General features: G+C 43.8%; 1 protein-coding gene across 3 annotated transcripts in view; it reads left to right on the top strand.

Annotated features, from left to right (window-relative positions):
• Positions 1 to 15,099, top strand: part of LOC117962940 (phosphatidylinositol 4-kinase beta) — a 48,194-nt gene that overhangs the window by 4,400 nt on the left and 28,695 nt on the right. For all 3 annotated transcript variants that reach the window (XM_059005922.1, XM_059005921.1, XM_059005923.1), the window contains exon 2: positions 13,091 to 13,977. In XM_059005922.1, coding sequence (XP_058861905.1) covers positions 13,126 to 13,977 — 852 coding nt within the window. In that variant the 5' untranslated portion in view covers positions 13,091 to 13,125. The remainder of the gene's footprint in view (positions 1 to 13,090; positions 13,978 to 15,099) is intronic.

Genomic DNA, 15,099 nt, shown 5'->3' with positions numbered 1-15,099 from the left:
AACCTTTAGAGGCAATCACTGCAATCAAACGTTTTCTGTAGCTCTCAATGAGACTTCTGCACCTGTTAACAGGTAGTTTGGCCCACTCTTCCTGAGCAAACTGCTCCAGCTGTCTCAGGTTTGATGGGTGCCTTCTCCAGCCTTCTCCAGTTTCAGCTCTTTCCATAGATGTTCGATAGGATTCAGATCAGGACTCATAGAAGGCCACTTCAGAATAGTCCAATGTTTTGTTCTTATCCATTCTTGGGTGCTTTTAGTTGTGTGTTTTGGGTTATTATCCTGTTGGAGGACCCATGACCTGCGACTGAGACAGAGCTTTCTGACACTGGGCAGTACGTTTCGCTCCAGAATGCCTTGATAGTCTTGAGATTTCATTGTGCCCTGCACAGATTCAAGGCACCCTGTGCCAGACGCAGCAAAGCAGCCCCAAAACATAACCGAGCCTCCTCCATGTTTCACTGTAGGTATGGTGTTCTTTTCTTTGAAAGCTTCATTTTTTCGTCTGTGAACATAGAGCTGATGTGACTTGCCAAAAAGCTCCAGTTTTGACTCCTCTGTCCAAAGGACATTCTCCCAGAAGGATTGTGGCTTGTCAATATGCATTTTAGCAAATTCCAGTCTGGCTTTTTTATGTTTTTCTTTCAAAAGTGGAGTCCTCCTGGGTCTTCTTCCATGGAGCCCACTTTCGCTCAAAAAGCGACGGATGGTGCGATCACAAACTGACGTACCTTCACCTTGGAGTTCAGCTTGTATCTCTTTGGCAGTTATCCTTGGTTCTTTTTCTACCATTCGCACTATCCTTCTGTTCAATCTGGGGTCGAATTTCCTCTTGCGGCCGCGCCTAGGGAGGTTGGCTACAGTTCCATAGACCTTAAACGTCTTAATAATATTTGCAGCTGTTGTCACAGGAACATCAAGCTGCTTGGAGATGGTCTTGTAGCCTTTACCTTTACCATGCTTGTCTATTTTCTTTCTGATCTCCTCAGACAACTCTCTCCTTTGCTTTCTCTGGTCCATGTTCAGTGTGGTGCACACAATGATACCAAACAGCATAGTGACTACTTTTCTCCATTTAAATAGGCTGAATGACTGATTAAAAGATTGGAGACATGTGTGATACTAATTTAAATAAACGAATTGGTTTGAAATATCATTATAATCCAATTATTTATTATCTTTTCTAAGGGGTACCAACAAATGTGTCCAGGCCATTTTAGAATATCTTTGTAGAATAAGAAATAATTCATCTATTTTCACAGCTTCTTTGCTTTATTCTATGACATACCAAAGGCATGCAAGTATACATGATAAAATGGCCTTTAATTTCATCACTTTTCAGGAGGAATGAAGCATTATGGCAATGAGCTGTAAGGGTACCAACAAATTTGAGCACGTGTGTGTGTGTGTATATATGTGTGTGTATATATATATATATATATATATATATATATATATATATATATATATATATATATATATATATATATATATATATATATATAAGCAAGGCTTGTCTGGTTTCTGAAGTGCTTTATAATGTTCCCCTGAGTGTTCTGAATAAGGACACCATTCACAAGATGCTACTATAAAAAATAGTTGGGTTTTTTTTGTAGGTAAATAGGTTAATTTTAGGAAAAGTCAACTACAGCCAAAAAACGGCTGGTCCTGGGGGAGCATCCCACTGAAAAATGCTTGGTCCTGAAAGGGTTAAGAGGTGAACTGACAGCACTAGAGACTTGGAAAGGGCTGGTCACTCAAAATATGGAGGGACCTCCCTTACAGGGGCTGAGGAGGCTACCTCAAGCCTGCCCTGGCCTGGAGGGAGCACCCTTTCTCTTAGGGGGGGGGGTGAGGAGGGGAGCAGTTCATTCTCCATGCCTCAAACCTGCCGTGGACTGGAGGGAGCCCCCTTTCTCTCAGGGTTGAGGGAGGGATGGAGGGAGCAGTTCAGACCCCTTGTTTTCCCAGCTGAGATGCAGCAGCAGGTTTTGCTGCTTCCTCTTGTGGTGTTCAGCACTGGTATTCAGTTTCATGAAAGACAGATGCTTTGTTGGACAAAGTGTTCATTGTAGCTGCTGCACTCCTTGTGTGCAGCTCCGGCTTCTGAACTGTGGAGGCCGGCTGAGAGACAGCAAGCCAGTGCCAGGGATTACTGTATAGATAATACATGTCTGATTGTAGGAAAAGTATGGCTTGTTGGTATTACTTGATCCTACAGATCGTCCTCTGCATGTAAATGTGGTGTTGAAAGGATCAGGTGGCAGTAATCTGAGCAATCGGGGTCATGTTAACCCTACTACAGTTAATAATAAATGAATGGGGAGAATGGTATATCTGAAACTGTGCCGAGGATATCAGGGAGACGATCGTACGTCTGTTTGTTTTGTCTTGAAAAACGCTTATCAAGTTGAGATTGAACTTGGAGTTACCATTTAATAATTTATCAGGAGTGTCGGATTGTGAAGATATAGGAGGTGTGTCTCTGTCTGTACATCCGTCTGTCTGTCCGTCACACTAACGCTCTGCATGTGTTGAACACGTCACACTTTATCAGTCATTTTATACACTACCATTCTACCAACACCTCATGATTAGGGACCTACCTAAATCGCGATTTCGCGGAAATCGTGTTAAATTGAGGGGTCACCGCGAAATTCACCTCTTAGGGACCAATGTATACAAACAAGTACGGAGAGGAAAAAAAAGAAACCTTGTTTAAATGAACTACTGCACAACGCAAGTGTCTTCCTTCTGTAGATATCCCTTTTTTTACTCCTTCGCCGTCCCGTGTGCATTGCACTTCAGCAAAAAACAAACAAACAAAAAACGTCCAAGTAACATTTACAAAATAAATTCTCCAAAGCAGTTAACGTTCTTGTTTACTATTCAAATGACAAAGTTTTAATCAGCCTATCAGTGCGTCTTTACTGCTTTTATGTGACCTGTACTGTGCAGGAGGGGGCGGGACAAAGGTGCTGCCTTGTTTTGATTTAGGTTGATAAAATCTAGTTTTCAGCATTGGAGGTAAAATAGTAGAAATGGATGACAAAGAAAGCAAAGTATATTTTGGCTAATGATCGTTTCAAGATATTTCCCAAAGAAACTACATGCAGACTGAGGTAATTGTTTTGCATATCTTAATGTGTCTTTGGAGAAAATACGATCGATCGCTATTTAGCTTCAGAATCACACATTAAACAAAAAGGCTACTTCAGAGGCTGCTGAACAGAATGTAAAATAAACAGCTTTCAGAAACCAAACTGGAAAGTCAGCCCAGACAAGAAGTATTCCTGTCTGCAAGTTAAATCAGTACTAAAACGATCCAGCACAGCCACCTCGCTTCAACCTGCTGCTTACAGTTGGAATTTTAGACCCGAATAGCCACGTCTTCTTTGTTTTGACTCGGTACTAATAAAATAAATTATTGGATGGGACAAATAACATGACAACAAATGTGCTGCATACATTGACTTTATTAAAGTATGCCAAATGCCCTAATCTAATCGATTTCCACATCTGTATAACTTGGCAAAGCTTTTCCTTAACTTCCAACCAATTCAGTGGATGCAGACGTGCAGTCTCAATGCATGGGCAAGTCAACTGCAGGGGGATGCTGCATACTCGCCTTTAACAAATGACAGCACTCTGTTTCAGTAAGGAAGCAAGTACCACTATTTTTAGGCTTTATAGTGTTCTGAAATACTGTCTACTTAGGTTTATTTAATGTTTAAACAGGTCCGCGAAATCCTAATTTTATTCCGCAACATACCCGTGAAAAATAGGTAAATTTACCGCGATTTAAGTAGACCCCTACTCATGACATCGAAGTCCTAAACGCCATTGCATAGACAATCTGTGCGTACTGCTGATAAACGCCGTAGTCATCAGCTTTTTCATCACACTGATGGCTGTGATTTCATTTCACAGCCGTGGCGATGGGGGATGGAAGTCAGTGGCATGCCTGTTCATGCCGTGATGAGAAGTGAGATCAGGTCAGAGCAGAGCAGTGAATCATATCCTTTCTTTACATAATGTAATAGAGGTCTGTGTCGTTTGTGTCCTGATACAAAACCAAAAGCACAGATTGTAGTTCACTGCGTGGTTCTTGAATGAGAGCAAGTGTGCAAATGAGAGCAACCCATACTCATCATCATACAAGTAGCCCATCAGGACCATTGCGTGTATCTCAGCAGGGTTGTGAACCCCAGGACTGGGTGCAGTCTGGGACACATTCTGAACGGACCCTGACAGCGCCTCGTTCCTGCTGCAGGAAGTGAGCTGCCCTGTTGCGGCGGGACCTCTGTTCTGCTGGGCTCTTCCTCTGGTGGGAGGGTGGAGTGCGTGTCTCTGATCCGCTCAGGGGAGGATTGTGTTTGTAAGGAAACACTTCCTGCAGTAGTAATAGTAGGTTGTAGCATTTCACTGTCTTGAACACAACAGGGGCAGCAGTGTGGAGTAGTGGTTAGGGCTCTGGACTCTTGACCGGGGGGTTGTGGGTTCAGTCCCAGGTTGGGGACACTGCTGCTGTACCCTTGAGCAAGGTACTTTACCTAGATTGCTCCAGTAAAAAACCCAACTGTATAAATGGGGAATTGTATCTAAAATGTATAAAAAATAATGTAATTGTATGTAAAAAATAATGTGATGTCTTGTAACAATTGTAAGTCGCCCTGGATAAGGGCGTCTGCTAAGAAATAAATAATAACAGAGAGACCTGCAGGCAAGCTGCTGTCCCTGTGCCTCCCTCAGCAGGATCACAAGCAGCACCTCACTGTGATGTGTCTCCTGTACCTCGCTCAGCAGGATCACAAGCAGCACCTCACTGTGATGTGTCTCCTGTACCTCGCTCAGCAGGATCACAAGCAGCACCTCACTGTGATGTGTCTCCTGTACCTCGCTCAGCAGGATCACAAGCAGCACCTCACTGTGATGTGTCTCCTGTACCTCGCTCAGCAGGATCACAAGCAGCACCTCACTGTGATGTGTCTCCTGTACCTCGCTCAGCAGGATCACAAGCAGCACCTCACTGTGATGTGTCTCCTGTACCTCGCTCAGCAGGATCACAAGCAGCACCTCACTGTGATGTGTCTCCTGTGCTGCGCTCAGCAGGATCACAAGCAGCACCTCACTGTGATGTGTCTCCTGTACCTCGCTCAGCAGGATCACAAGCAGCACCTCACTGTGATGTGTCTCCTGTGCTGCGCTCAGCAGGATCACAAGCAGCACCTCACTGTGATGTGTCTCCTGTGCCTCGCTCAGCAGGATCACAAGCAGCACCTCACTGTGATGTGTCTCCTGTACCCCGCTCAGCAGGATCACAAGCAGCACCTCACTGTGATGTGTCTCCTGTACCTCGCTCAGCAGGATCACAAGCAGCACCTCACTGTGATGTGTCTCCTGTACCCCGCTCAGCAGGATCACAAGCAGCACCTCACTGTGATGTGTCTCCTGTACCTCGCTCAGCAGGATCACAAGCAGCACCTCACTGTGATGTGTCTCCTGTACCTCGCTCAGCAGGATCACAAGCAGCACCTCACTGTGATGTGTCTCCTGTACCTCGCTCAGCAGGATCACAAGCAGCACCTCACTGTGATGTGTCTCCTGTACCTCGCTCAGCAGGATCACAAGCAGCACCTCACTGTGATGTGTCTCCTGTACCTCGCTCAGCAGGATCACAAGCAGCACCTCACTGTGATGTGTCTCCTGTACCTCGCTCAGCAGGATCACAAGCAGCACCTCACTGTGATGTGTCTCCTGTACCTCCCTCAGCAGGATCACAAGCAGCACCTCACTGTGATGTGTCTCCTGTACCCCGCTCAGCAGGATCACAAGCAGCACCTCACTGATGTGTCTCCTGTACCCCGCTCAGCAGGATCACAAGCAGCACCTCACTGTGATGTGTCTCCTGTACCTCGCTCAGCAGGATCACAAGCAGCACCTCACTGTGATGTGTCTCCTGTACCTCGCTCAGCAGGATCACAAGCAGCACCTCACTGTGATGTGTCTCCTGTACCTCGCTCAGCAGGATCACAAGCAGCACCTCACTGTGGTGTGTCTCCTGTACCTCGCTCAGCAGGATCACAAGCAGCACCTCACTGATGTGTCCTTGTGCTGCACTTCATGGCTCAATGTGTGGGAGGTTCCAACGGATTTCTCTTAAAAGCTACAGCGTGAAAACCATTTGTTAAAGTCTTGAATTTATTCTTAATTAGGAGAGCATTTAAAAACAGAAGTTCGGTGCCAAAAATTAAATAAAATCAAGGTAACTTTAATCTCAATATTCAGGTCTTTACAAAAATCGACTGGCTTTATTTTAGTTTTTTTATTCTCTTCAGTGCATTTTACATTATGTTTGTGAATTTGAAACATCACAAATGTAACACTTTAAAACACCCGTTGTTGAATGAGGGAACAGTTCAAATATATGACTTTTGAGAGTCCCATAATGTTGTAGGTGAACAAATGGTAACAGGGATGGAAATAAAACTCCCACTAATAAGACACAGCTGAGCTTGTTACCTAGACACACTGGCTAATAAAATGTACACCATTTAGGTCTTGCAAAACAAATACAATGTGTAACCCATACTGATCTTGCGCATCAGTCGACTCGTCCGTGTGACCACACTGACAAGCAACCAGACTGTTTTACCAATTCCATAATCTCCTGCTTGTGATACTCGGCAACTTTAGGTAAGTATTCATGTCTCAGCTGGGCTGATGAAGGAATCACTCCACCATTTCCTACATGCAGCCTGAAGAATTTACGTAACCTTTTGGTTGTCCAATTTTTCAAGAGGGATATTTGCGCAAACAAACGCCTCTGTCGTGTCAAAAATGTAATGTTTCGTGCTTCACGGTTTTCAGTGGACTTTTGGAACATGGAAGTCATCAGATTTTTTTTTTTTTTTTTTCTTTGCAAGTAAAGCAGTCGCAATACTACTCTGGATTTCTGCCTTTCTCTTTCGGTGAATACTTAATGTAAATGCCCGTCAACAGCCGATTCTCGGTAGTGATCTACAGTAACGTTGCAGGACGTACAGAAGAGCTTCCCTCCATCGCTGTGTAAACTCCTGCTGGATACTGCTTTACGTGATCTGCTGCTGACACATTTTTAGCCTTTTTCGAGACATCCATTTTCTTGTTTACAGTGTGCAGTATTTTAATTTCCCGCCTAGATTGCATATAGTCACATGACAATCACTGCACAGCACTCTTTGCATGGTGAATATTACATGCAGGCACATAGGAGGCTCTGGGTTTATATATTGAGACTGTAGGAGTCTGATAAGATACTGATGGATCTGGGTTTGTGTATTGAGGCTGTAGGAGTCTGATAAGATACTGATGGATTTGGGTTTGTGTATTGAGGCTGTAGGAGTCTGATAAGATACTGATGGATCTGGGTTTGTGTATTGAGGCTGTATGAGTCTGATAAGGTACTGATGGCTCTGGGTTTGTGTATTGAGGCTGTAGGAGTCTGATAAGATACTGATGGATCTGGGTTTGTGTATTGAGGCTGTAGGAGTCTGATAAGATACTGATGGATCTGGGTTTGTGTATTGAGGCTGTAGGAATCTGATAAGATACTGATGGATCTGGGTTTATATATTGAGACTGTAGGAGTCTGATAAGATACTGATGGCTCTGGGTTTGTGTATTGAGACTGTAGGAGTCTGATAAGATACTGATGGATCTGGGTTTGTGTATTGAGGCTGTAGGAGTCTGATAAGGTACTGATGGCTCTGGGTTTGTGTATTGAGGCTGTATGAGTCTGATAAGATACTGATGGATCTGGGTTTGTGTATTGAGACTGTAGGAGTCTGATAAGATACTGATGGATCTGGGTTTGTGTATTGAGGCTGTAGGAGTCTGATAAGATACTGATGGCTCTGGGTTTGTGTATTGAGGCTGTAGGAATCTGATAAGATACTGATGGATCTGGGTTTGTGTATTGAGACTGTAGGAGTCTGATAAGATACTGATGGATCTGGGTTTGTGTATTGAGACTGTAGGAGTCTGATAAGGTACTGATGGATCTGGGTTTGTGTATTGAGACTGTAGGAGTCTGATAAGGTACTGATGGCTCTGGGTTTGTAGTCCCAGTTGTGGCAGGAGATTTACTGACTGTGATTGGGAAGAGTGGGTGATTAACATGGCGTGGCACAGTAGCAGTGATTTGTCACTTCATGCAATGAAGTCTGAATGACTGAACTTCTATGTGGGCCCACCTTCCGACTGAACTAGTGTGAAAAGGATGCATTTCAAGCCCCTTGTGTTTTTGCAATCATGAGTGATTCCTACTGCAGTCAAATAGTGATCAGTGTGTGTTTTCACTGTGAGTTCAGGAGCTGCTCTTCTGTTCTAGCTGCCTGCTGTAGGCATGTGTTCCGGGGGCTGTATGAGCTAAAGTGTATATTATTAGTAACTGGCAACAGTATCAAGTGCAGAGTGGCAGATTATTTGATGGGGCTGGCTCGTCTATAAAGACACTTTAGATGAGTCTAAGTTACATGTCTGTGTCGGGCAACTAGAACTCAGTCAAACACCTTATCAAAACTTACCTTATCAGGGATGGAAATGAGACTCCCATTGCATAGCAGTTTGATCAGTTCCTGGTTTTAGTACAGCTGAGCTTGTTACCTATACCCCCTGTATCTACTCAAGCTCGTAGTAAAACCTGGAATGGGCAGTAGTCTATGGCAGTGGAGCTGGAGGAGACTTGCTGTTTAACAGTTTCACTGCCCCTCTTAGTTTTTGGTGGTTTGTTTTCACATATGAACCCAATGAGCCCTGAATGTGCAGAGTTTCATGTATCGTGTGTAATGATAATAAAGCCAGCATGCCCAGGGAGATTGAAGATTGATTTATTTGTTTGGCCTCTCTGAACTGCAGTAGAGAGTGCAGATCCCATTCATCATCACCTCCTGCTGCTGCAGGGACCACAACCGGCCCTTTGATTTCTAGCAGGGAGAAAGAAGGCAATATTTTCATAAATGTTTTGCAAAGATTTCTTCAAAAGGATGGTTGCCAGTTTAGTTTTGAATTATGGAATCCTGTTGAATCACTTCAAAAATCTACCAGTGTGATTTACCTTTAATCTCCTACCTGGTTAAAATCCTTGATGAGTTCTACAGCATTATCTCCTGCTGTCATTCTCATCAGGCTCTTACTTCTAGAAAGACTGTCTGATCTAGCCTGTGCTGCATACATCTATGCAGGGATGGAAATAGACTCCTATTGCATAGCAGTTTCACCCATTCCAGGTTTTACTACGAGCTTGATTAACCACTACAGGTAACAAGCTCGGGTGAGTCTTATTAAACTCAATAAAACCAGGAATGGATCACACTGCTATGCAACGGGAGTCTTATTGCCATTCCTGTCTATGGCAGGCAGCTAGAACGAGAGCAGTTGCTGAACTCTGAAAGCACTTGAACACAGCAAATGATACTCTGAGCATGAGAATGAATTGCCACCGATTCACCCTCGAACCGCCGGGTTTGTGCTGCTACCTAGAACCGCCATTTTGACGGGTACATTTTAAACAGCTTTGATATGAAAATGAAACACAAACTATCAGATACAACTCAAAAATGTTATTTATGAACATCATATCTAATATTTGCATAACAAAAACGCTGTTTAAATGAAAAAATACATAAGTATTCACCCCCCTTGGACTTTTCCACATTTTGTAGTGTTACAACCTGGAATTAAAATCAATTTAATTGGGATTTTTACCATTTGATTTACACAACATACTTAACACTTTTGAAGGTGCAAAATATTTTTTATTGTGACAAGTTAATTAAACAAAAAAAAAAAAACATTTGTTGGTTGCGTAAGTATTCACCCCTCTGAGTCAATACTTGGTAGAAGCACCTTTGGCAGCAATTACAGCTGTGAGTCTTTTTGGGTAAGTCTCTACCAGCTTTGCACATCTGGATCCTGCAATTTTTGCCCATTCTTCTTGGCAAAATTGCTCAAGCTCTGTCAAGATGAATGGGGACCATTAGTGAGCAGCAATTTAAGTCTTGCCACAGATTCTCAATCGGATTGAGGTCTGGGCTTTGACTGGGCCATTCTAAGACATTCAGGTTCTTGTTTTTAAACCACTCCAGTGTAGCTTTGGCTGTGTGTTTAGGGTCATTGTCCTGCTGGAAGGTGAACCTCCGCCCCAGTCCCAGGTCTCTTGCAGACTGAAACAGGTTTTCCCCTAGAATTTCCCTGTATTTGGCTCCATCCATCTTGCCCTCAATCCTGACCAGTTTCCCAGTCCCTGCCGATGAAAAGCATCCCCATAACATGATGCTTCCATCACCTGCTTTGCGTATATCAGTTTGGACATTGAGGAAATCCTATTGGTTAAGAGAAACAAAGAGCTACCTAGCAATAGCCAATCGAGTGTGTTAAGACATGCAGTGCCCACCCACTGATCTCTCGACATAGTGTAAAACACTGATGAGAAGACGGCGCTTGCAAATGTATTATTATTATTCATTTGGACTGCATGTTAAGTTACAGCAACGGACACAAAGGTAGGCGGGTGTGACACCGTTGCAAAGTTAAGCGATATTTTTTATAAAAAAAAAACAACAAATGGGAATAAATTGTATATATGTATTTTTGTACATAGAAACATAAATCCCTACAACACAAGTGACCTCACTATCTTAAAACTGAAGATGGCAACATCTCTTAATATAAAAAAATACAAATGCAGAAAAGTTGTTCTAGTAGTGCGTGGACTTTTTGATAACTGCACTGGTGTGTGCTTCCTGCGTTTCTCTTTGATCGGAGATAATGCTGTGTAAGTGTAATTAAGAAGACGCTGAAAGGGATGGAAAGTGTGGTCGGACGATGTTAAAACTTTAGTTTATTTAAAACCTTGAACATTTATAGTGCCTTGTTCTTGCTGGTATTTTTGAGTGTATGTGTTGCGTGTGTTGCATTTACTGACAATCACGTTTGCTGGTGGTCATTGTTTAATAGGGCTGTTTATATTAACTATGATGTCACTTATTTAGTATTGACAGAAGTAGTGCTCAAAGAAGTTTGTAGAAAAGAATGCAAAGAATGCAGGAACATTGATTGTAGGTTATAGTGGCAATAAAAGCATGTATTTCTGGTGCCCTTGGTGTTGCATTAACTAGTTGCCTAATTTTCCATGACGTCTCTGATATTTTTATAGCACAATTTCTAAGGTTGTTGCATAATTCCTGAGGACTTCTTATAGTAAGTGGTTGACTAATATTAGTAATAAAAGGTTTGGGTGTGTGTGCGCTTGTTCCATTTTCATCGCACTCAGTTTATATCTTATTGCCTTACTAACTAGAAGTGTGGAGTAGTGGTTAGGGCTCTGGACTCCTGACCGGAGGGTCGTGGGTTCAATCCCAGGTGGGGGACACTGCTGCTGTACCCTTGAGCAAGGTACTTTACCTAGATTGCTCCAGTAAAAACCCAACTGTATAAATGGGTAATTGTATGTAAAAATAATGTGATATCTTGTAACAATTGTAAGTCGCCCTGGATAAGGGTGTCTGCTAAGAAATAAATAATATTATTTATTATTAAATAATAATAATAATAATAAAGTGTGAGACTAATATTACAAATCTTGCTGGTGCAGGGATGGCAATAAGACACCCATTGCATAGCAGTTTGATCCATTAGGATACACACAAGCTTGTTTCCTATACTGGGGCTAGTAAAGCTCGTAGTAAAACCTGGAATGGGTGAAACTGCTCTGCAATAGGAGTCTTATTGCCATCCCTGTGGTGTTCCCAACCCTCCCCATGTATTATTATTATTAACCTCCCCTAGACAATAAAACTATGCAGCGAAAGGCTTATGAATAGAGCCCCGTGTTTCACAAATACAAAATGGCACGAAATAAAACGAAATGTAAATATACAACAAAATAAAACGAAAAATCATTATAAAGCAAACAGTGTAGCGTTTCAGCAGGAGGCAGAAAACGAGAGACGCTTGTTTCTTTTATTCAGCACGCCTTCCTCTCGCAGAGACCACAGCTCTGTCAGCTCCTCAGGTTACAAGACCAACAACAACAACACCACAAACTGGCTTGTAACCTTAGCCCCGCCCCCTTGTCGGCCACACCTCCCATTGGCCCTCGGCCGCGCACTAGGACCAATGGGAACAGACAAACATCCACACGTTTGTTTCTAAAATGGCTAAACCGTGCAGAACAACTGTGACAAAATAATGTGCAGATTTTGCAACTGTTGGCTGGAATGGGAATCGAAAGGTACCGTTGTTAAGCATTAGTTGTTTATTCATTTTGGGGATAATGTGGCTTGTTTGCTTGTGTTTTGTATTGGTATGTTAATTCTTTATTTCAAGTGATGCAAACTTTTCACTGGAGCAAATGCTGTTTTGGTTTTGAATGGATTTGAATGAACGAATCTGCTTTGCTTGGTGTTTAAATACTGAGAAAGCCCAAGCTTGATGTACTGTTATACTTGTATACCTCCCCAAGCTTGAAATGCAATTCCAGTTTCATTTTATTTTTTATATAATTGTCTTTGTATAGCGGGCATGGGCTGTATTTACTGTAAATGGGCAGTTAGTGAGGGACTGTACGTTATCGTTACTGACGATCATGAGGAATTATGGTAATTTAATTTTTCTGTGCAAGGTCTGTTTTTGTCAATGTTATAAAAAAAGCAGAAAATGTTTAAGAAAAATGATGTATGTAGTTAAAACATGATTTATACTACAGTATTATTGATACACATCTATTTGAATTGCTTTATTAATGTTTATCTGTAATGAAATGAAATTTGTGAAATTATAAAAAATAAGAATAATTTCACAGGACCCTACTTATAAACTTAATAAAGCCCATGTGAGTCTTTTTTCTTTAAATATTTCTAAACACGAAGGCTAACCTATATTGTCCTAATTTATGACAGTGGTTAAAAGGTTTACATTTTTATGTCCATCCTGCTTGTTTCAGTGCTTTTAAAATGCACTTCCTGATGTCACTTTTATAAAAGGAATCCCAAAGCTTTCAGATGAAGATATTGTCCTGCAGTCCTAACGGCTTCTCTCCTCCTCATTTCAGCTCCCTGTTTCCCATTCGCTGACGCAGCCGTTGCTATGGGCGACTCGGATGCAGAGCCCGCCCCCGGCGAAGCCAGCCAGCCGCAGGGCTCCCCTCCCCTAGACGTGATCTCCGAGGGGGTGGGGGAGCTGGTCATCGACCCCGAGGTGGCCAAGAGAGCCTGCCAGGAAGTGCTGGAGAAGGTCCGGCAGATCCACGGCGGCGTCTCGGAAGAGGAGGAGCCGGAGCTGGTCAACGGCGATACTGACAACGCAGGCCCCCCGCCCGAAATCAGCGAGGAGGAAGTAGCGCTGGCCGGGCCCCGCAACACGGTGAAGAGCGCGCGCCGCCGGCAGAAGAACAATTCGGCCAAGCAGTCGTGGCTCCTGCGGCTCTTCGAGTCCAAGCTGTTCGACATCTCCATGGCCATCTCCTACCTGTACAACTCGAAGGAGCCGGGCGTGCAGGCCTACATCGGCAACCGGCTCTTCAGCTTCCGCCACGACGAGGTGGACTCCTACCTGCCGCAGCTGCTCAACATGTACATCCACATGGACGAAGACGTGGGCGACGCCATCAAACCCTACGTGGTGTACCGCTGCCGGCAGAGCATCAACTTCTCCCTGCAGTGTGCCTGGCTGCTGGGCGCCTTCTCCTCCGACATGCACATCTCCACACAGCGGCACTCGCGCGGGACCAAGCTGCGCAAGGTCATCCTGTCCGACGAGCTGAAGCCGGCCCAGCGCAGGAGGGAGCTGCTACCCCCCGTGGGCCCCGGCGCCGAGCACAGCCTCTCCCCCTCCAAGCGCACGCACCAGAGGTCCAAGTCCGACGCCACCGCCAGCACCAGCCTGAGCAGCAACCTGAAGAGGACAGCCAGCAACCCCAAAGTGGAGAATCAGGACGAGGTAACCATTCCACAGGGGGGGCAGGGTGCCGCACTACATGGCATTGTCATCAGGGTGCAGCACTAATGCATCACAATACATGGCATTGTTCTGATGTGCTACTTGTAGCAAGATCAAAAGGTCATTTAAAGGACAGGAGGAGAGTATGTATCCATACTAACTATAAAACACACTTATTCTTCATTCAAGAACCACTTGGTGATCTGCAGTGAGCTGTGCTGTGCTTTTGGTCTTGTATCACGATACATAGCTCTATTACAGTGGGATATGTCATGTAGGGTGTAACCGCACACAAAGAGGCAGTGGGTCTCAAACCTTTTCTAGTTGGGACTATAGTGACACTGGCCTGGTCCCTGTTTAAGATATACAGATATATTGTATAAGTTCATGTGTACAGTTGACTCAGTCTCTCATACTTTCTGCTACCCCCAGTTTGAGAAGCACTGTGCCTGGGTCACACTAGTGAACCACTGACAAGTGTGTGAGTGCAGTGAATTGATTTGAAACACTGGCGAGTGTGTGCAGTGAATTGATTTGAAGCCAGTTCCTGTATGCGAGTCACTGTCTACGCTGCTTAGTGTCAGCCAGGTGCTAAGCATAGAAAATTTGCTTGGGAATTTGTATGGTAATGTAGATGCTGAGCTCTGTGTGTGTGATCGGTGGTGTTTGCAAAGCAGTACATCCAGTGTGTTGACAATGGAATTAAGGGCGTAATAAAAATAGATCTAGATGCAGAGATATGTATATAGATGAACGTATCTGTATACGTAGATATGAATAAATATATAAATAGAATGCATGCCGTTATGTGCTCCACTTGGATAGAGATTAAATAACACTTGGATGAAGGTAGTTCTGAACCCAGGACTGGCTGCAGGGCTGGTGTGAGTTTCACCCCTGCAGTGTGTACACAGCGCTGAGCTGTTCTAGGCTATATCTAGGAGGGCTCAATGTTGAATGTACTTTTCTACACTGTGTTCATGTGTGCGAGCTGCTTGTTCACAGTCCTGGCTCCTGTACAGTGTGCGGTCTGTGGTACTGATACACCTGGTTATTCCAGTGCTACTTGAAGACCAGCATGGGATGGGATTTTTGGGATGGAATCACTGTAGCTCTTCATTA

The sequence above is a fragment of the Acipenser ruthenus genome, chromosome 32, assembly GCF_902713425.1.
Source record: "Acipenser ruthenus chromosome 32, fAciRut3.2 maternal haplotype, whole genome shotgun sequence".
Taxonomy (NCBI): Eukaryota; Metazoa; Chordata; class Actinopteri; order Acipenseriformes; family Acipenseridae; genus Acipenser; species Acipenser ruthenus.
Note: the sequence above shows the minus strand (reverse complement) of the source record. Positions and strands in the feature narration are given on the sequence as shown.